Genomic DNA, 22,474 nt, shown 5'->3' with positions numbered 1-22,474 from the left:
TGCCCCTGAACAAGGAAGTTAACCCACTGTTCCTAGGCCATTGTTGTAAATAAGAATGTGTTCTTAATTAACTGACTTGCCTAGTTAAATAAAGGTTAAATAAATAAAAAATGACTGCTCATACCTTCACTCTTCAGACTCCTCCAGAGGGAGCCTCTAAACCATATATTTGGAATTGAAGTTATGCAAAAGTTAACTTAATATACAAGTTAGTGTTTATTGTGGTCTATGCATAGTATTCTAACTTTAAATCCCACCGGACTGCTTGAACCTTAGTTTCGATTTAACCTGTTGTTGTTTTCTCTATGATTCCCCATTTCAGCTCAACGTTGGAAGCTCCCGACACATTAATTGCTCAAGGATATCCAAAGTCCATTGATGGTTAAACATTAATAATGGTAATAAAATGCTCTACGGAGAAAAGGAAAGAGTTTAACTTATCTTCAACAGACTCTCCATTTTAAACTTGCTGTGGCAGCGTTCAGGTAACAATTTCTATCCATTCATTTATTAATGCATATGATGAGTTTCATTCCATAACGCTATATATCCATTTTCAGAAATGTTGGTAAATTCACTTTTATTGTTTCAAAAAATTATGAAAGAGATTTGGTGTGGTGTTTTTTCACTATCTAATCATGGCATGGGGTTGTTCAATGACTGACATGTTTTTCTTTAAAATCGATCACTTAATGGTTTCATTCCAGAGAGACAAAACATCATGTTATAAAAATGCTATACAGTATCCGTCAAAAGATAAGACCCACCTAATTATTCAAGGGAGTGTGCAAAGCTGTCAAGGGTGGCTACTTTGAAGAACCTCAAATTTAAAATATATTTAATTTGTTTAACGCTTTTTTGGTTACTGCATGATTCCACGTGTGTTTTTTCATGGTTTTGACGTCTTCACTGTTATTCTACAATGTAGAAAATAGTAAAAAATAAATAACAATTTTAACAAATAACAAAACATTTTATATGAACTGTACAAATTATACATTTGTGACATTATTTAAATAAAAGTATTCATACACTAATATGATATCTGTACGGTATGTAAACCATTTGCATTTAACATTTTATCCAGAGCAACTAACAGTAGGTGCATTCCTCTTAAAATAAATAGATGAGAACCTCATTTCACAGTCATATATATATATATATATATATATATATTTGTTACAATCATTCCAATCCAGCTAAACAATGGATATACAGAATTCTGAAAAAGAAAAAGAAAATGAATCATACACATCTAAAATCTATCAATAAAAAATCTAAGAACAGTAATATGTTACACACACATAAAGGTACTCATAAGATATCATTTCTGATGAAAAAAAACACTTAGAAAAATGTGTAGATATAGAAATAATACATTTAGATATGCTAGTCTTGTCATCTGTTGCAACAGGACTTTTTAGACCTACTATATTCAACCATTTTTGTATTCACCACATCCTTGTTTTGGTCTGTAATACATTTCTTCTTCTTTGGTGAGGATTAATGCCGGTTGGCATCCAATATATGTTGCATTGCCACCACCAACTAGACTGGAGTATACAGTATATATTCATTATACTCTGTGATACAAAATGGGAACAGGAAAAAAACTACCATGTCAACTAACCCTACATCATTAAAAACCCACAATCCTATTCCCCTATATAATCCTACACCAGGCCTGGGAGGACGGAACACTACCACTCATCACTCGCTGCAACACTTCTGCAGTAAAACCTCGCAATCCCAAGGACTTCCCTGCAGCTGCCACCACAACCTCTACTTTCTATAACTAACGTTCCATTTCTGCAGTAGAGTTGATAACCATGGCTATGGATGCTAAGACTCCCACCTCACTGATGCACATATTATTCCTATCACTCCCCATTGGCCTACTCATCGGTATCCTCTCAGTACCCTGTACCCATCATCCGCTACCACTGCCTCAGCGTGACACCTTCTGTGCTACTCTGACCCTGGCAACCTCAACCTGCCATTCTCTCACCAGACACATCCAACTGCCGGCATACCTATAACAACGTAATGGGTTCGGGACATAAGCTCTCACGGGATAACTGGCACATCCTAACTTAACTTTGTCGGGTAAAAACTCATCAGGACAGGCAGTCTTCCCTGTCACCACGCTCTCCACCAGGTCTGCTTCGCACCAAACGTTGGGCAACACATACACCAGGAATCTTCCATTTCAATTGCTCCTCAACACTTAATGCCACCCAGTTATAACTCCTGGCACCCTGCTCAGGAGTTCCTGTCCCAAGGCGCTTGGTTCGGAGTGCCCACTCCCTCTGGACAAAAAGACCATCACGAGTCTTGTGTTGTGATTTATCCAACGTCCTCACTTTGACTTTGGCATATTTCCTTCTTCCTCAGTTCCCTTTCTGTCGTCAGAATAATTTTTTTTTTGTGAGAAATCAAATGTATATGAATTGCTGTGTTTTCACACATGGATGTCAATGCACAATTAATTTTAAATATCCTCCCCGAAAATGTGTGATACCAAGTAAGTTCATGGTATCATGTGATTTAAAAAAATCTTCACATTTGTTTTTGTAGATTAATGAACTGTGCGTTTAACGGGACCTGGATTTATGTTCCCTGTCAGGTGCATCATGGGACCTTTGATTCAGCAAGTCTGTTTGTTAACATTCCTCATCCTCTTTAATGCCTGTTCATCTGTTGCAGGTAATTACAATTACAAGTAATATTTTGACCATGTTAACATTTACCTACACCTACAACTTAAGTATAATAAACGTATGTTCGAGATTGACTGCATTGCGGATCTAAAAATCACCTTACATCTTAAAAAACAACAAAATATTATTATATGTACGGTAGATCAATCAGATTTTCCTTGCGTAGCACAATGCCTTGCAAATTCTTGAATCGCTCAAACATTTGTGTCATGTTGTATTCATCACGGCTTTCTATTAAGTAGGCTTATAGTTTTGTAAAACATGTAGATGTCTATTTCTTTGGTATTAGTGGTATATACAGTAGTATGATATACACGTTTGTTGAAACTTTGTGTAAATGTCTTGATACATGTGCAAATGTCTTGATATGAGCCGCTCTTATGTTTGTGTCCTTCAGACTGATATTGCAACACTTTCTCGTCTCTCCACTCAGATAAGCAGCTTGTTGTCCCTCCTGACCCTGTAGTTACCTCTGCTGGTCATGAGGTCATCCTTCCCTGTCACCTGTCTCCTCAAACCAGTGCTGTTGACATGGAAATCAGGTGGTTTAAGGAAGGAGAATTCGCTAGCCCCCTGTACCTGTATTTGGGTGGAAAGGTAACAGAGGGGAAAGGCTATGAGGGTAGAGTGAGTGTGTTCACTCAGGAGTTGGAGAAAGGCAATATATCACTGCTGCTGAATAATGTCATGGCTTCTGAAAGGGGAATCTACAAATGCCATGCCAGCTACATGGACTGGATTCAGGAACGGCCTGTTGTACTACAGGTTAAACGTACGTAAATAAGAACTCATTCAGTAAGAGGATCATTTTAATCCATTCCTGTCTAGTGCAGAATCATCAAAGCAGATCAACAGAATGTAGAGTATTTTAGATTTTACAATAGTGTAAAACTATTCTTTCACCTGTTTCTTTACAGAGCAGGGCAGTGTCCCCAGGATCTCCATGAGGAAGCACCACAGAGTGTTCATCCAGCTCAGCTGCAGCTCAGAGAACTGGTACCCAGAGCCTCACATGCTGTGGACGGACAGCAGTGGGAAGGAGATCACCTCAGCAGAGACAGAGAGACCCAAACAGAAGGAGGGGGGCGTCCTGTACTCTATAACCAGTCACATGAGAATAGGGATGGACCAACTGGAGGGGGTCACATGTATGGTGATTTCACAGAACCAGGGAACCAAGATGGAGTCTAAACTGCAGATGACTGGTGAGTTTAGGAACTGGAATATACTGTAGACCAGGAATGGACAACTGGCAGCCCCCCTTCTGTTGGACCAATTTGACCACCTCCAAAAAATCTCAACTTACTGTTTAGAGATAGAATAATAAAATACTGGAGGTGAAATGTATAAACTTGTTTGTGCATCAGCAGTCACTCAATTATCCCATGTCATCTATTTTATTATTTATTGGTAAATTAGTCTAGTAACCAGCTATCTAAACTTGTAGTAAGCATAGTTGAATTATTGATTGGCGTGGGGTCTATTGATCATAAAAAATTGCAAACATTTGCCTCCACCCGATGGCAAAATGATCAGTTCTGTTTCTTTGTGGCCCCCACCCTCATCACAGTTGCACATCCCTGTTATAGACCAATGCCTTTAACAAGTGGTCTAGGGGATGTTTGTTCATCATGTTAATAATGTGTAAAGTTCAGACTCAAGGTACGGCTTATATAAGACAAAGATTAGGTTGGAGTATGATTAGGTAACATTTGGAAAAATGTGGAATGTTGAACCTTATATAATTTGCAGGACTAATGTATTGCAATGATAGTCTAATCTAATCTTTAACCCTGCTTGTGTTACAGAGGAATTCTACATGAGCAGTCTGCCTGACAGGGTGTATATCTCTGCATTTATGATTCCTGTGTTTTTGGGACTGCTGTGTATCACAGCATCTGTGCTCTCCTTAATCCATCAGAGAAGAGGTCGGTCTCACTTGTTGTTTAAATATGATATCAGGTTATAATTATAGATCACCATGTTTATTAGTAGGTTCTGTGATACAACATTGTTATTGGAATTAAATTCCATATACTTTCATTGTTGCATGCAATATTGTTGTGCAAGTACTTTGTGCAATGATGATGATATTATATTTTCACCTCCAGTTGTTCGAGAAAGACTGAAGCCTTTGGGTAAGTACAGATACTGAAAGATGCATTAACTGAGTTTTGTAACACTTTTGAAGACACTAACATCTCAAGTTTCATTCTTTATAAATAAATAAAAAGCAATTGTCAAAAAGGAATTAAAATATCAAGTAATATGCTGTATATAGAACTCATTTACAAGTATATGTTAATATATATTTTTTTACAATAGACGATATGAATACAAAATTAAAAGCTATGGATCAAGGTATGCAATATTTATCTTCAATATTATACAGTATTTCCTTAAAATGAATAATTTCAAACTGTTTTAATTCAAACCAAAATAACAACTTTCCTCTACTGCATATTACAGAGCTCATCAAAAAGACAGAGGAACTCACTTATAAGGATAAGTTAATGGGTACGTATTATGTGTTTTACAGTTGATGGAACATTATTTATTTCACAAGTATTAAAAGTGAATTGATACAGTAACATGATTTTGTGTTTCCACAGGAATTACTGAAACAATCCCAGACTCTGGTAACTATCGGCTTCTTTCACATTAATGCTGCACAAACTTCAAGTGATTTGTCATCTAAGCATATAATCCATTCTGTTTCTTTTTCATATATACAATGTGGTACCGAATTATTGACACCCTTGATAAAGATGAGCAACAATGACTCGATAAAATAAATAATTCAAATACTGAGCTATGTTGTATGTTCAAATAAATTGGAAATTATATTATTTTATACTAATACTATTGCTCAGAGAAAGAGATTTTGTTTAAGAACTACTCTTTTTTTCAAAAGGTAGATGTCAAAATTATTTGCACTCCTTTTTTCAATATGTTTCAATACCTAAACCTTGCGAAGATTATGACACTGAGACTATTTCTAAAATGTTTGTTTTTTTTTAGTTGGAAAACACATTGGGAGGGATCTCCATGCAAAAACCTTCCAGATATTTGATATCGTTCGTCTGGACCTCCCTCTTCAATTCAAACCATTGGTTTTCAATGGGTTTCAAGTCCGGAGACTGACATTGTCGTGTGCTTGGGTTCATCGTCTTGCTGAAAGGTCCACTTGCGGCCGAGTGTCAGCCTTCTGGCAGAGGCAACCGGGTTTCTTGCTAAAATGTCCTGGTTCTTGATATATTTCATGATGCCGTTGCACCTTAACTTGGACCCCAAGACCATTGGAACAAAATAACCCCATAACATCAATGATCAACCATATTTTATAGTAGTTATGGGGTTATTTTCTGGTCATGTATTCTCATTTCGTCACCAAACCCATCACAGGTGTGTGTGGCCATATAGCTCTGTTTTGATGTAATCTGAACAATGCACCGGTTCCAATCCAAATGTCAATGTAGTTTAGCGAAGTGCCAAAACTTCAGGCTTTATGTAACGGCTTTCGTCTGGTGGAAGAGAGTCGGACCAAAATGCAGCGTGGTATTTTTGAGACATGTTTAATGACGATGAAAACGAACAATACAAAAACAACAAACGGACCGTGAAAAACCTATACAGCCTATCTGGTGACAACAAACACAGACACAGAAACAATCACCCACGAAATACTCAAAGAATATGGCTGCCTAAATATGGTTCCCAATCAGAGACAACGATAAACACCTGCCTCTGATTGAGAACCACTCCAGACAGCCATAGACTTTGCTAGATAACCCCACTAAGCCACACACCAACACCCCACAAAACCCCAAGAAAAAACACACCACAAAAAACCCATGTCACACCCTGGCCTGACCAAATAAATGAAGACAAACACAAATTATTACGACCAGGGCGTGACACTTTTACAATTCATGGATGAAAATTGAGCTCTTTGGCCACATGTACCAGTGGTGAGTTTGGTGTCGAAATGAGAATGTGTGAGCAGAAAATATTACTTCTTAGCGGGGTCTGCAATTATTGACACCCTTGATAGTGATGAGCAATAAAAACTGTACACAACACAACTCAGTATTTGACATTTTTATAGAATGTTAAAGAAAAATACAGAAATTATATTATTTTATACAGATACTATTTCTCAGGGAATATATTTTGTTGAAAAAGTAATTATTATTATTTATTGTCAAAAAGGTAAGGGGTCAAAATTATTGACAATTATTATTGACATCCATAAAGATTCTTATGAATAAAGTAGTCGAATGTTTAGTATTCGGTCCCATATTCCTAGAACGCAATGACTACATCAAGCTTGCGAATCTACAAACTTGTTGGATACATTTTCAATTAGTTTGGTTATATTTCAGATTATTTTGTGCCCAATAGATATGTATGGTAAATAATGTATTGTGTAATTTTGGAGTCACTTTTATTACAAATAAGAATAAAATGTGCTTATATACACCTCTACATGCTACCATGATTAGGGAATATCCTGAATGAATTGTTAGTAATGATGAGTAAGAAAGTTACAGAGGGTCACATATCATATCCCAAAGACATGCTAATGTTAGCATGTCTTGGGGGTAATGTTCTCACCCATCATTATTCATGATTGTATCAGGATTATCTGTAATCCTGGTAGCATCCACATTAATGTAGAAATGTATAGAAGCACAATGTATTCTTATAAAAGTGACTCCAAAATGTTTCAATTCATTTTTTAGTATTCATTTCTATTGGGCACAAAATGATCTGAAACACAACCAAAACCTACGTTTTTAGAAATATTTTCTATTTATTTACAATAAAAGTGTATCCACAATGACTCTCATAACCTCATTGTCATTATATCATTTCAAATCCAAAGGGTTGGATTACAGAGCTAAAACAACCAAAAAATGTGTCACTGTCCCAATATTTTTGTATATATACTTCCATCAATTCCTTTTCTTATTCCCTTACATAGTTTGGAGCTTGATGGTTGATCATGCAGGTAATTATGAACACTTTTATATTTCCTATGTGTCATGAAATATGACACTAATATAATGTGCAGGCACACACATCTATATCATTTTATGTTTCAATTTGACATATGATCACATTTCCTACCACAAATAAGATTATATTGTATTGTTTTTTTCAATAGTCATGTTAATTCATTATGGAACAAATATAACATTTTGAAATGTACTAATGTTATTGGATTCATATTTTGTGTGAAATGTATCGGAATTCTTTTTAACATGAAAAAAAAATAACACAAAAATATTTTCAGTGGATGTGACTTTCGATCCTGACACTGCACATCTCAGACTATCTTTTTTTGATGATAACAAATCTCTCAAATTTGGAGAATTAAACGAAAAAAAGGATTGTGAGAATTTCAAAGAAAAAGGCAAAGGAAGCAGCAGCATGAAGTTTAAAGAAGAAAACAAAGACGACACGGGGCATTTTGAAGGAAAACCTACAGAAAATAGTATGTTAAATGTTTCAGGAAAAGACAAAGACAAGAAAACAACTGGATTATTTAACAGGATGATGAAAAAAGGACAAATCAAAGAAGGTACTCTGAAGGTTGAGGAAGTATGCAAAGAAGAGGCCACTGAGAATTTAGAAGGAAAATGCAAAGTAACTAAAATGAGGTTTAATCAAAATACGTGTGTCTTGGGAATGGAAGGATATGACAAAGGTACACATTACTGGGAGGTTGACCTGGGGAAGAAGAGCCAGTGGAGTGTTGGGATCGCTCAGGAAACTGAGAAGAGAGACAACATCCAAATGTATCCAGATACTGGCTTCTGGAGCATATGTTACAAAGACAAAAAACTGAAAACAGTTGAACAGGCTTCCACTTTCCTTCCCATTGAACTGACACCTGAGAAGCTGGGAGTTTTCATGGACTATGAAGGGGGACAGATAACATTTTTCAATGTGGAGAAGAAATGCCACATACACTCCTTCTATGGCATGTTTACGGAGAAACTCTATCCATTCTTTGGTCCTTTGTTTGATTGTGAAGAGGAACTCAAAATCTCACCTGTGGTAAAAAGAGACAAACCCTCAACCTCCAAGAACTGTTAGTGTAAATAATGGAAGATGACAAAGTCAGTGAAAACAGAAAGGTATTTAGAACCCAAAGTATATTATAGACACTTAAATGTAAGATGAAAATGTAAATCCTAAAATGTAGTTTAACATGAAAAGTTCAAGCCGGTGCGCCTGGTACCTTCTACCATACCCCGTTCAAATACACCTCAGTTTTTTGTCTTGCCCATTCACCATCTGAATGGAACACATACACAATCCATGTCTTAATTGTCTTAGGTTAAAGAAGGATTTTTAAGCATTGTCTCCCGCTTTCATCTAAACTGGTATAACAGGTGACATCAATAAGGGATTATAGCTTCACCTGGATTCACCTGGTCAGTCTGTGTCATGGAAAGAGCAGGTGTTCTTAATGTTTTGTACACTGTGTTAATCTATTTAAATGTAAAGTCGTAGTTGTTTTAATTACAATATGTATGACAATATAGAATAATTGACTCACTCACTGTATGTGTAATATTCTGTTTAAAAGCTTTTCACTCACATTTTTACAAAATCTGTAAAAATGTAAACAGTTTTGTGACAATAATAAAAGGCATTTTAATAAAAATGTGTCATGAAAAGTACTTGTATGTTAGCGGATATTGGTTTAAAGGCCCAAAGGCCTCATTTGCTAATTATTATTTGTTTTTACATGTATTAAAATGTGTGTTCATCACAAAAAAACATGTTTAATTTATAAATCCCAAAATTTATTGCAGCATTTATGTAAATTCCATATTTTCATTTCAAGTTCACGATTTATAAATCACATGTTCCTGTAGATGTTATATGTGCAATTTACAATCAAATCTGTGGGTGCAAACATTTTATTTATGAGTTCCCAGAATAGCAGTCTTTACGAAGGCCTCTGATGCTTGTGCTGACCAATGGCTGATTACAAACCTTCCTAATCTAACAAACTGATTGATCCTCATGATCGCAAGGTATAAACTGATACACATACAAGTCTTAAAAGCAATATTTTGTTTTTCACAAATCAATACAGTGTACAGTATATATGTGTATGAAAGGAGGCATAACATTACCAGGTGCATTATGCATGATTTCTCTTCTAATATCCGTGTGGTTTGAGAAAAATACAACTGAAATAGCTGTTTTACATTCAACAAAGTTGAAGAATGTAAAGTAAATTTAAGGAAAAAAATATCATACATTTTCGACAATTTCAAGCATATGCCTAAATATTACTGAAGTGACAATTATTCACATTCAATAATTGTATTTTGACCATTATTACTGTAAGACCACTCAGCCAAGTTAAGCTTTCTATCACAATAAAGTATCCTACTGACAGGTGTAGAGGGGGTCCTTTCATATTTTACATTATTTCCAGTTTTTAGTTTAAATTGACAAAATTGTGATGGGCTGTTTTTCATACTTCCAGGGTGAGAAAAGTGGGCGGACATCATCCTCATAACTTGGTCCGTTGGTAAATGAGTAGATGAGTGAGCCGTCTTCTGCATTGTAGAAAGTCACCTTCCTTTCCTGATAATCCACATAGATACCCACTCGGTGTGGAATTCTTTCTTTAATAAGGACATCATCACCCATGAATGTTTTAAGGTTTTCGCCATTGGAGATCCTGACTGCCCAGAAGCCATTGTCAGGGCTGAGAACCAACTGTCCTTTCCTGTTAGCTGTTGCCCTAGTAACACCAAGTACCCAGTCCTTGTTCTCCTTTACACACACCTCCCAGTAGGCCCTCATAGCCCGGCCCATACTGCCCAACACGTAGGGGTCTTCATCAAAATGCTTGGCAATGTCATTCTTGTCAATCTCTGCCTGTGGTTCTCCTTTTTGTGTCACCCACTCCACAACTTTCCCATTGCGTGATATCTTCAGCTGAGAGTGAGCTGTTTCTCCATCTAGAACAACATCCACTGATAATAACAAAAAAAGAGTCAACCAATTATGTCATATTTGGTAAGACTTCATTTTAAGGTACACATATTAGCAACTGATTTGTGGTTCATAAGTGTGTATATGAGTAGCTAATAAGGCCCTGAGTATGTCTTACTAGCCATATAGTAGGCCTTAATCCAATGTTTTCTTATTCAAACATTATACCTTTAATGGGGCAGTGCTGTCAAAAACGTGATTCTCCTGTTTTGTTAATAATATTTCCACACTATGAAGTCAAAATAAGACTCCGAAATTGCGAAAATTATGATAATGCCATTTTAGTGTAAGAGCCTGGAATTTCAGCCAGTTCAGGTAGGATGGAGTTTTTGTCCTACAGCATGACATCACGATCTGTTCTGATTCTTATCATCTTTAATTTGCATAATGTATCCTCCTACTTTGAAGGGGCTAGTGAGGTAGGCTCTGAGTCTAAACGATCCTATCCACCAATCAACGCTGTTTATGTAACTATATTTACATTTGTATCATCATCAGGCTGAGCATTTATTTGGCAAAATGAGTATCAGGGAAATACAAGTATATACATATATATACACACAGTTATTTGGCAAAATGAGTATCAGGGAAATACATGTATATACATTTATACACACAGTTATTTTCATGAAATTTACCATTTACCAGATATACAGTGATGATTTGAAAAAAAAACTGCACTCTTAAATAACAAGTTAGATGAGATACAGATTGCTAGGAAGCTGTCTCATGGGACTAATAAGGGCATACTAATAAGGGCATGGCAGCTTAAAATGTCTTTCCCTATGCTAACCTCTCATCATTACCAATAACAGGGGAGGTTAGCATGTCTTGGAGGTATGATATTTGACCCTCTGTAACTTTCTCACTCAACATTATTCAAGATTCATTCAGGATTTTCCCTAATGGTAGCATCCACATTCATGTAGATATGTTTCAATTCATATTTGACTGTTATTTGCAATAAAAGTGACTCCAAAAATGACAAAATACATAATTTACCATTAATTTATATTGTGCACAACATCATTTTGGTTCTGATAGATCTGATAAGATCTGATAATATTCAGTGTAAATAATTTGCAAAAATAGAGAAACTCAGAACAGGGGAAATACTTTTCCACAGCAGGGTTGAATATTTCGACATAGACAGACCGAATATGATTAAAGCTGATTACCTTCATGTGAGCGCGCCTCTAGAAAAGAAAAGGAAACAGACAGGTTTAACATGTTTCAGTCTTATTATAGTACTGTGATTTGTTAACCCTATCAGTCCCAAGGCCGCAGCAAAAATCGTCAATTTCCTTTATCTGACTTTCATTTATATTAATGTCCAACACTTATATTTAGTCTCACGATTAAGTGTTTTACCATTTACTTTTCATGACAACCAGGGCTACAAATAGAACACAAAACAATTTGACATAAACAGTTGCACTCATGAGTTGTATTGACAAATGTCAATAATAAAAAAAGGTCAGCCAAAACAACAACCTGATCAAATAAATGTATATGAATGTTATATGTACAGAAATGTATGTACAGAAATGGTTTGCTCACAAGGAAATGGATATCCAACTAGTCAGTGACAACTGTGTAGAGTTTGAAGTTTGTGACAGAAACTATGTGAGCTTACTTCAGTGTTATAGACACTATGTCCTATGTCCTTTCCTATGATGTTCACTGTAGAACAACCCCTTACCTTCTAACAATTATTGTGTAGCTTGTGAGGTCATAGAGCAAAACATGTTACATGTGCATGTTTGTGAGAGTCTCCGATTTTCAACCGCCAAGCCCCTTCGGGACCTACCCTTGTCTCAGCCCCCGTTAATCACACAGACTAATGGTTGGTATTTACGGATGTGGAAGAAACAATCAAGGAGTTTAAAATACAATACAATTAGAACATAATAAAAATACATTAGAAAAGTAATACATCTCACAATTCACTCTTATTCTAGTACTGTTATTTATTTTGTAAACTGTACTTGAAACAGATTCATTTCTGGTTGACTGTTGCTTATTCAAGATGTTCTTAATTGAAGTGTCCTGTGACAAAATTATTATTTCCTATTGATATCAGCATGGTTAAGTAACCTTCATTTAGCCTCATCTTTCTTTGAAACTGCCTTAGGCATCTTGGGATGGGGAGATATATTTTTGTCTGTAATGGCAGTATATCCATGTGACCAACTGAAAATATAGAGTACCTGTCAAAAGTTTCAACACACCTACTCATTCAAGGGTTTTTCTTTATTTGTACTATGTTCTACATTGTAGAATAGTGAAGACATCTAAACTATGAAACAACACATATGGAATCATGTAGTAACCAAAAAAGTATTAAACAAATCAAAAGATATTGTATATTTGAGATTCTTCAAAGTAGCCACCCTTTGCCTTGAGGACAGCTTTGCACACTTTTGCCATTCTCTCAAGCAGCTTCACATGGAATTCTTTTTCACCAGTCTTGAAGGAGTTCCTACATATTCTGAGCACTTGTTGGCTACTTTTTAATCACTCTGCGGTCCAACTCATCCCTACCCATCTCAATCGATTGAGGTCAGGTGATTGTGGAGGCCAGGTAACTCCATCACTCTCCTTGGTCAAATAATCCTTACACAAACTGGTGGTGTGTTTTGGTTCATTGTCCTGTTGAAAAACAAATGATAGTCCCAGAAAGTGCAAAATAGATGGGATAGCAAATCGCTGCAGAATGCTGTGGTAGCCATGCTGGTTAAGTGTACCTTGAATTCTAAATGAATCACTGACAGTGTCATCAGAAAAGCACCCCCACACCTCCTCCTCCATGCTTCACGGTGGGAACCACACATGCGGAGATCATCCGTTCACCTGCTCTGCATCTCACAAAGAAAGACATGCTGGTTGGAACCAAAAATCTATGTTCATTGCTCGTGTTTCTTGGCCCAAGCAAGTCTCTTATTCTTATTGGTGTCCTTTAGTAGTGATTTCTTTGCAGAAAATTGACCACGAAGGCCTGATTCATACAGTCTCATCTGAACAGGTGATGTTTTGATTTGTCTGTTACTTGAACTCTGTGAGGCATTTATTTGGGCTGCGTGGCAGTTGTAGTTAACTGAGTTATCTTCTGCAGCAGAGGTAACTCTGTGTCTTCTTTTCCTGTGGCAGTCCTCATGATAGACCGTTTTATGTTAGCGCCTGACGGTTTTTGGCAACTGCACTTGAAGAAACTTTGAACATTTTTGAAATTTTCCGGATTGACTGACCTTCATGTCTTAAAGTAATGATGGACTGTCATTAGTCTATGCTTATTTGAGCTGTTCTTGCCATAATATGGACTTGGTCTTTGACCAAATAGGGCTATCTTCTGTATACCACTCCTACCTTTCACAACTCAACTGATTTTGGGGCGGCAGGGTAGCCTAGTGTTTAGAGCATTGGACTGATAACCGGAAGGTTGCAAGTTCAAGCCCACCAAGCTGACAAGGTACAAATCTGTCGTTCTGCCCCTGAACAGGCAGTTAACCCACTCTTCCTAGGCTGTCATTGAAAATAAGAATTTGTTCTTAACTGACTTGCCTAGTAAAATAAAGGTAAAAAAAATAAATAATGTTTTGCTCAAACGCAATAAGAAGAACAAAAATTCGACAAATTAACTTTTAACAAGGCACACCTGTTGATTGAAATGCATTCCAGGTGACTACCTCATGATCCCGGTTGAGAGAATGCCAAGAGTGTGCAAAGCTGTCATCAAGGCAAAGTGTGGCTACTTTGAAGAATCTCAAATCTAACATGTATTTTGACTGGTTTAACACTTTTTGGGTTACTACATTATTCCATGTGTGCTATTTCATAGTTTAGATGTCTTCACTAATATATTACAATGTAGAAAATAGTAAAAATAAATAATCACCCTGGAGTAGGTGTGTCAAAAACTTTTGACTGTTGATTAGAAAACGTGACAAAATATTACTAGTATTAGTATATTAATAGTAAAATGATAGTAAATAGCTTAGTACCTTCATGTAACTTCTCATCTGAAAAAAATGTAAGAAATTGAAAACAGAGAAGTGCAATAGCAAAGCTCACATTTCATTCAAACTATCATCCTGATGAGCATACTGTATAAGAAAAAGAGCCATTACCGGTTGACTGCTCCATGGTCTGCACTGATGCATCTACAAGTGAATCAAAAATAATTCAAATATATTAACCTGGAAATACACAGTAAATAACAGGTATTCCTATTATGCTGTACTTACTGTATGGTATATCTTGATTTAAATGTATGTCTTATCGTCACATGTATGAGTGTGTAGTTTACATTCCTTACAGTACCTTGCTTACGGGGTGATGTGGTAGACGCCTTTGGCTGTTTAATAACTGCGGTGTTATATGATTCATGTAAAAAAAAAGACTTCTTCATAATTTGATAAAACAGTTTTCATCTGAAATACTTAAATCCTAGAAATCATATTTTAAATGTACATGGGGATTCTCTACTTTTGAAGTAAAAAAATGTTCACTATAGTTATTTTGGATGTCTGCTCCTGTACAACGTGTTGTTCAAATCACATAGTTATGACCAAATGTCCAAAGATATTCCTTTGCTCTTTTGAACTAGACAATTATTAAATCCACCATTATGATTGTAATGCAGCAAATACAATCAACTTAATGTACCTGTGTCGTCTTCAACAGGTCTTCTACTGCAACAGCCACCTGTACAAGGAAGAAATTGCTGTGTAATCGTGATCTGATGAAGGGATATACAGTATGTACTTTCTTTAGTTCAAAATGTGTGCATCTTTTTCTTCATACATGAGTATATTAGTAATAGTTTATTAATGATATTAATTAGGGTGGGAGATATATTTTTGTGTTATACATTTCTTTTTTTACATTATTAAAAGGAAAACTCCACCCAAAACTATCTTTTAGTATTTATTTCATTAGTCCATTGTTGATATAGTCCCAAAATGTTTTATATGTCAGCAATCGTTTTCAAGATATGTAACTTTCTAAACACAGACATCTGGAAAATACATCATATGGGATAGATTTCTGTATTTTGAAAGTTACATTTCTTAAACTTGATTGCTGACATAAACAACATTTTGGGACTATATCATTGTTGGGACTAAAATGTATAACCCCAAAATATATCTCCCTCCCTAATTGGCTTTTTTTATTTTAAGAGTGTACAGTTTAATCTGTGCAGCGCATTTACCCATTATAGCTGACTGTAGATGGGGACCAAGTTCAGAAACAGCTGTGTACTGTATTATTCTTCTGTGGATAAAAACACAGGGAAGAAGTGAGGAGAGATACTGCTAAATTCAGCAAGCAGTAGGACAAATTACAAAAAAGGTTGCTGTTAGAATTAGCTAAGGCAAAACAACTACAAGTTTTGCTCTAATTAGAGACATACAGTGCCTTCAGAAGGTGTTCACACCCAGTTTATTTTTTTCACATTTTGTTGTTAAAGCCTGAATTTAAAATGTATTACATTTAGATTTTGTCAAATTTATCTACACACAGTACCCAAGAATGTCAAAGTGGAATTTTGTTTGTAGAATTTTGGGGAAATTAATAGAAAATAAGAACAAAAGTATTCAACCCCTTTTTTTATGGCAAGCTTAAATAGGTTTGACCAAAAATGTGCTTAACAGGGAAAACCATTTAAAAAATGACATGCCCTCCTAAAACTGGTTATATCTCCAGTTCTGTCGTGATATTAAGATTCTGACAACGGCAGTGTGTTAATAAATAGACAAACACTACATATACACAAAGTTATGTGGACACCCCTTCAAATTAGTGGATTCGGCTATTTCAGCCACACCTGTTGCTGACAGGTGTAAAAGAAAAATCAAGCACACAGCCATGCAATCTCCATAGACAAACATTGCCAGTAGAATGGCCCGTACTGAAGAGCTCAGTGACTTTCAACATGGCACCATCATAGGATGCCACCTTTCCAAAAAGTCAGTTTGTCAAATTTCTACCCTGCTAGAGCTGCCCCGGTCAACTGTAAGTGCTGTGAATTGGAAACGTCTAGGAGCAACAACGGCTCAGCCGTGAAGTGGTAGGCCACATAAGCTCACAGAACGGTACCAATGAGTGCTGAACGTATAGCGTGTAAAAATTGTCTGTCCTCGGTTGCAACACTCACTACCGAGTTCCAAACTGCCTCTGGAAGCAACATCAGCACAATAACTGTTTGTCGGGAGCTTCATGAAATGGGTTTCCATGGCCGAGCAGCCACACACAAGCCTATGATCACCATGCGCAATGCCAAGTGTCGGCTGGAGTGGTGTAAAGCTTGCCGCCTTTGGACTCTGTAGCAGTGGAAACGCGTTCTCTGGTGTGATGAATCATCTGGGTTTTTGTCGGATGCCAAGAGAACTCTCCTGCCTGACTGCATAGTACCATTTGTAAAGTTTGGTGGAGGAGGAATAATTGTCTGGGGCTATTTTTTCATGGTTTGTGCTCCTTAGTTCCAGTGAAGGGAAATCTTAACGCTACAGCATAGAATTACATTCTATGTGATTCTTTGCTTCCAACTTTGTGGCAACAGTTTGGGGAAGGCTCTTTCCTGTTTCAGCATGACAATGCCCTAGTGCACAAAGCTAGATCAATACAGAAATGGTTTGTTGATTGGTGTGGAAGAACTTGACTGGCCTGCACAGAGCCCTGACCTCAACCCCATGGAACACCTTTGTGATGAATTGGAAGACAGACTATGAGCCAGGTCTAATTACCCAACATCAGTGCCTGACCTCACTAATGCTCGTGGCTGAATGGAAGCAAGTCCCCACAGCAATGTTCCAACATCTAGTGGAAAGGCTTCCCAGAAGAGTGGAGGCTGTTATAGCAGCAAAGGGGGGACCAACTCCATATGAATGCCCATCAATTTGGAATGAGATGTTCGTCAAGCAGGTGTATCTAGTGTATTTGGGGGAGGTCAAGGATAAGGGGGACATGACTTTAAAAATGGCAGAGCACTTAAACATTTCGAATAATTTTGCTACATTATGATGCTCTCTGTCTTTCCAGTGTTAATATACACAATCACAAAGAAAACCATTCATATTTTGTTTAGGAAGGACATAAACAAGATCCAAGACTATTTATTTAAAAAGAACAGAATAGCATGTTTTGAGTTGCAATTATCTGCGCTTAGTAGCTGCACCATGCCAATGTAATCAACTTGTTAATTTAGCATCACAGTCCCTGCCCTACCATAGTTAACACACATATTTTACAGTAAAAATATAATGGAATTTAACAGAAGAAAGGATATTTTTCCCAAATGGCTATTGCTGATCATCACCTGTAGCCTTTTCCCATGAGGAACTCACACAGAGCCATGGTCAATTTAACCATTTATTATTTATTATCGAATATTTACAGATCTGAAAATGTAACGGTCATGATGACCGTCATAACCGTTCTAGTAGTTATGGAATTGCGCTGCTCCTAGTGTTAAGTAACACTGCAAAATATGTGTCAAAGAAATTCACTTTTTGTCCTGAATACAAAAGCGTTATGTTAGGAGCAAATCCAGCACAACACATCATGAAGCACCACCATTCATATTGTCAAGCAAGGTGGTGGCTGTTATGGGTATGTTTTTTATCAGCAAGCACTATGGACTTTTTTAGGATAAATAGAAACCGAAAACAGGACACAAATCTGTTTCAGTCTGCTTTCCACCAGACACTGGGAAACTAATTCACCTTTCAGCAGAACAGTAACCTAAAAGATACGGCCAAATATACACTGGAGTTATTTACCAAGATGACATTGAATGTTCCTGAGTGGCTTAGTTACAGTTTTGTCTTAAATCAGCTTCAAAATCTATGGCTTTCTAGCAATGATCAACAACCAACTTGACAGAGCTTGAAGAATTTTTTAAATAATGGGCAAGTATTGTACAATCCAGGTGTGAAAAGGCTGTTAGAGACTTAAATACACTTTAATCCCACTTTGTAACACAACAGAATGTGTAAAAGGTCAAGGGTTGTGAAAAACTTTCTGAAGGCACATTCTTTGCATCTGTTCAGGTGAAAAGACAAGATAATCATTGTAATAAAATCCCTGAAACACAGATTGTACTGAAGGTAATGCTGACCATAAAACATTGAGAAGAAAGTATCATTGCAGGAAACTCTGTATGCTATTCTGAGATATAGTACTGTAGTTTCAAACCCAAGGGCAGAGAGATGAAATTGTGGAATTAAGGCAATCGCCATAATGCTTACAAACGTGAGCAATATTTGGCACAAATGGTTTAGATAATAACTGAATGAATTGGTATAAAATATTTTCGATATAGTGATATAATGATTTAGTGTTAAGAAATAAACACATGTGTAACTAAAGAGCACAGGAAATTAACTAATGTTTCACTGTGTCACAATAACTCATCCATGGCATTTTCATTCGTTGTCATGTCAAACAACACTGTATTCAAAGTGCCCACATTTATATTCTAATTACAGAATTATAATAAACATTCTATTTCCATGATTCCAAAAGTTCACCAGTTAACTGCCAGTGTTTTGATCTAAATCGCAATTGCAAGATTTGGTTAAAAAAAGGCCTAGTATTTTTGCCCATATCGTGGCAGTGTGGAGATGATCTCAAATGATTGCAGGAAATGCAGAAATTGATGGAAATGCAAGAAATTATTTTAGGTCGAAGTTGAATCGAACCATATAAAACAATCCGAATGGCGAATGACCCATTGAAATCATTTTGAAAATTTACTCAGCAAAAAAATAAACATCCTCTCACTGTCAACTGCGTTTATTTTAACATGTGCAAATATTTGTATGAACATAACAAGATTCAACAACTGAGACATAAACAGTCAGCATCAGCTGCAAAATCTGGACCCCTACAAATCAGCCGGGCTAGAAAATCTGAACCCTGTCTTTCTAAAATGATCTGCCGAAATTGTTGCAACCCCTATTGCTAGCATATTCAACCTCTCTTTTGTATCATCTGAGATTCCCACAGATTGGAAAGCTGCCGCGGTAATCCCCCTCTTCAAAGGGGGAGATACTCTAGACCCAAACTGCTACAGACCTATATCTATTCTACCCTGCCTTTCTAACAGCTTCGAAAGCCAAGTTAACAAAAAGATTACAGACCATTTTGAATCCCACCTGACCTTCTCCGCTATGCAATCTGGTTTCAGAGCTGGTCATGGGTGAACCTCAGCCACGCTCAAGGTCCTAAACGATATCATAACCGCCATCGATAGGAGACATTACTGTGCAGCCGTATTCATCAACCTGGCAAAGGCTTTCGACTCTGTCAATCACAACAGTCTTATTGGCAGATTCAAAAGCCTTGGTTTCTCAAATGATAGCCTCGCCTGGTTCACCAACTATTTCTCTTATAGAGTTCAGTGTGTCAAATCGGAGGGCCTGTTATCCGGACCTCTATGGGGGTGCCACAGGGTTCAATTCTCGGGCCAACTCTCTTCTCTGTATACATCAATGATGTCGCTCTTGCTGCTGGTGATTATTCGATCCACCTCTATGCAGACGACACTATTCTGTATAACTCTGGCCCTTCTTTGGACAGTGTGTTAACTAACCTCCAGACGAGCTTCAATGCCATACAACTCTCCTTCCGTGGTCTCCAACTGCTCTTAAATGCAAGTAAAACTAAATGCATATCTTCACTGACAATCTTGTCTTGCAGGAAATCTTGCACAGAACGAGCAGTATGGCTAGTGGCTTTGTCATGCTGGAGGGTCATGTCAGAATGTGCCTGCAGGAAGGGTACCATATGAGGGGGGAGGATGTCTTCCCTGTAATGAACAGCATTGAGACTGCCTGCATTGACAACAAGCTCAGTCCGATAATGCTGTAACACACCGCTCCAGACCATGATGACCCTCCGACTCGAAATCGATCCCGCTCCATAGGCCTCAGTGTAACGCTCATTTCTTTGACGATAAACACGAATCCGACCATCCCCCTGGTGAGACAAAACCGCGGCTCGTCAGAGGAGAGCACTTTTTTCCAGTCCTGTCTGGTCAAGCGACAATGGGTTTATGCCCATAGGTGACGTTGTTGCCGGTGATGTCTGGTGAGGACCTGCCTTACAACAGGCCTACAAACCCTCAGTCCAGCCTCTATCAGCACTAATGGAGGGATTGTGCGTTCCTGGTCTAACTCGGGCAGTTGTTGTTGCCATCCTGTACCTGTCCCGCAGGTGTGATGTTCGGATGCACCGATCCTGAGCAGGTGTTGTTACACTTGCTCTGCCACTGTGAGGAGGATCAGCTGTCCGTCCTGTCTCCCTGTAGTGCTGTCTTAGGAGTCTCAAAGTACGGACATTGCAATTTTTTGCCCTGGCCACATTTGTAGTCCTCATGCCTCCTTGCAGCATGCCTAAGGCACGTTCACACAGATAAGCAGGGACTCTGGGCATCTTTCTTTTGGTGTTTTTCAGAGTCAGTAGAAAGGCCTCTAGTGTCCTTAGTTTTCAGAACTGTGACCTTAATTGCCTACCGTCTGTAAGCTGTTAGTGTCTTAACGACCGTTGCTCAGGTGCATGTTCATTATTTGTTTATGGTTCATTGAACACGCATGGGAAAGAGTGTTTAAACCCTTTACAATGAAGATCTGTTAAATTATTTGGAATTTTATTAATTAAATTTGAAAGACAGGGTCCTGAAAAAGGGACGTTTCTTGTTTTGCTGAGTTTATGTGTTGCCACCCTAGGGTCACACACTACTCATGAAGCAAATTTAGAACTTTTATTAATCAAAAACATAAAATACCGTCAAATACAGTGAGAAATTCTTAAAATACCATGATATGAAATTTTGGCAATTTCGCCCAGCCCTAAGTCAAGGACTGTTCTCTCTGCTACCGCACGGCAAGCGGTACCGGAGCGCCAAGTCTCGGTCCAAGAGGCTTCGAAACAGCTACTACCCCCTAGCCATGAGATTCCTGAAAATCTAATCAAATGGCCACCCAGACCATTTGCATTGACCCCCCCTCCCCCCCTTTTACACCGCTGCTACTCTCTATTGTCATCATCTAGGCATAGTCACTTTAATAACTCACCCTACATATTACCTCAACTAACTGGTGCCCCCACACATTGACTCTGAACTGGTACCCCCCTGTATATAGTCTCGCTATTGTTATTTTACTGCTACTCTTTCATTACTTGTTACTTTTATTTCTTATTCTTATTCATATTTTTTTTTAAAGTGCATTGTTGGTTAGGGGCTCGTAAGTAAGCATTTCACTGTGAGGTCTACACCTGTTGTATTCGGCGCATGTGAGTAATACAATTTGATTTGATATTTCAAGGGATTTGTTATAAAAAATTGTCATGTTCAGTAATAATAATCAAAAAGGCTTTACCTTGGTTCTCTCTGATACGAGTGTCTCGTTCATGAATGTGCCCTCGGAATGGAATCTACTCAGATTCAGGAGGTAATCATTAATAGCAGTTAACTGATTGACAGCACCATTATAGCTGTGCACAAAGTCCACAATGACCCAAACACCATACAGCGAGCAGTTGTGCTAATGTTTTCATGACCTGATTTATAGTGTTGAATTTTTATACATTTCAGTTTGGGAGAGATACAACCTGTTTTCACATACAGAGTTTAATCACTTCATCCTCTGATATCTTATACTTTTGCTTAATGCTAGGAAGTGGTCATATGAAGTGGTCAACCAAAAGCTGGAGATAAG

At 37.4% G+C, this 22,474-nt stretch overlaps 2 protein-coding genes across 4 annotated transcripts; one reads left to right on the top strand and one right to left on the bottom strand.

Moving 5' to 3' along the window:
- The first annotated feature begins 382 nt into the window (after nt 1–382).
- LOC135510376 (butyrophilin subfamily 1 member A1-like) lies at nt 383–9,399 on the top strand. Of its 2 annotated transcripts, XM_064931245.1 has the most exons (11): nt 383–485; nt 2,627–2,706; nt 3,154–3,492; nt 3,638–3,925; nt 4,529–4,648; nt 4,832–4,858; nt 5,046–5,081; nt 5,190–5,237; nt 5,333–5,359; nt 7,708–7,734; nt 8,020–9,399. In XM_064931245.1, exons 2-11 carry the CDS (start codon nt 2,634–2,636, stop codon nt 8,823–8,825), a joined length of 1,791 nt encoding a protein of 596 aa, XP_064787317.1. In that variant the 5' UTR covers nt 383–485; nt 2,627–2,633; the 3' UTR covers nt 8,826–9,399. The 2 variants fall into 2 exon arrangements, with proteins under 2 accessions (XP_064787317.1, XP_064787316.1); XM_064931244.1 differs by lacking the exon at nt 383–485 and having other exon boundaries at nt 2,604–2,706.
- A 120-nt stretch (nt 9,400–9,519) lies between these two features.
- LOC135510390 (butyrophilin subfamily 1 member A1-like) lies at nt 9,520–22,205 on the bottom strand. 2 transcript variants are annotated; one of them, XM_064931271.1, is made up of 8 exons: nt 22,136–22,205; nt 15,964–16,025; nt 15,417–15,455; nt 15,072–15,116; nt 14,879–14,911; nt 14,753–14,770; nt 11,930–11,947; nt 9,520–10,732 (listed from the first exon to the last, which is right to left on the bottom strand). In XM_064931271.1, the coding sequence occupies exons 2-8, from the start codon at nt 15,965–15,967 to the stop codon at nt 10,194–10,196; spliced, it is 696 nt and encodes a 231-aa protein (XP_064787343.1). In that variant the 5' UTR covers nt 15,968–16,025; nt 22,136–22,205; the 3' UTR covers nt 9,520–10,193. The 2 variants fall into 2 exon arrangements, with proteins under 2 accessions (XP_064787343.1, XP_064787344.1); XM_064931272.1 differs by lacking the exon at nt 15,072–15,116.
- Nucleotides 22,206–22,474: the final 269 nt, after the last annotated feature.

The sequence above is a fragment of the Oncorhynchus masou genome, chromosome 23 (genome assembly GCF_036934945.1).
Source record: "Oncorhynchus masou masou isolate Uvic2021 chromosome 23, UVic_Omas_1.1, whole genome shotgun sequence".
Classification (NCBI taxonomy): Eukaryota; Metazoa; Chordata; class Actinopteri; order Salmoniformes; family Salmonidae; genus Oncorhynchus; species Oncorhynchus masou.
The sequence above is the reverse complement of the archived record's forward strand: the minus strand, read 5'-3'. Positions and strand labels throughout refer to the sequence as shown.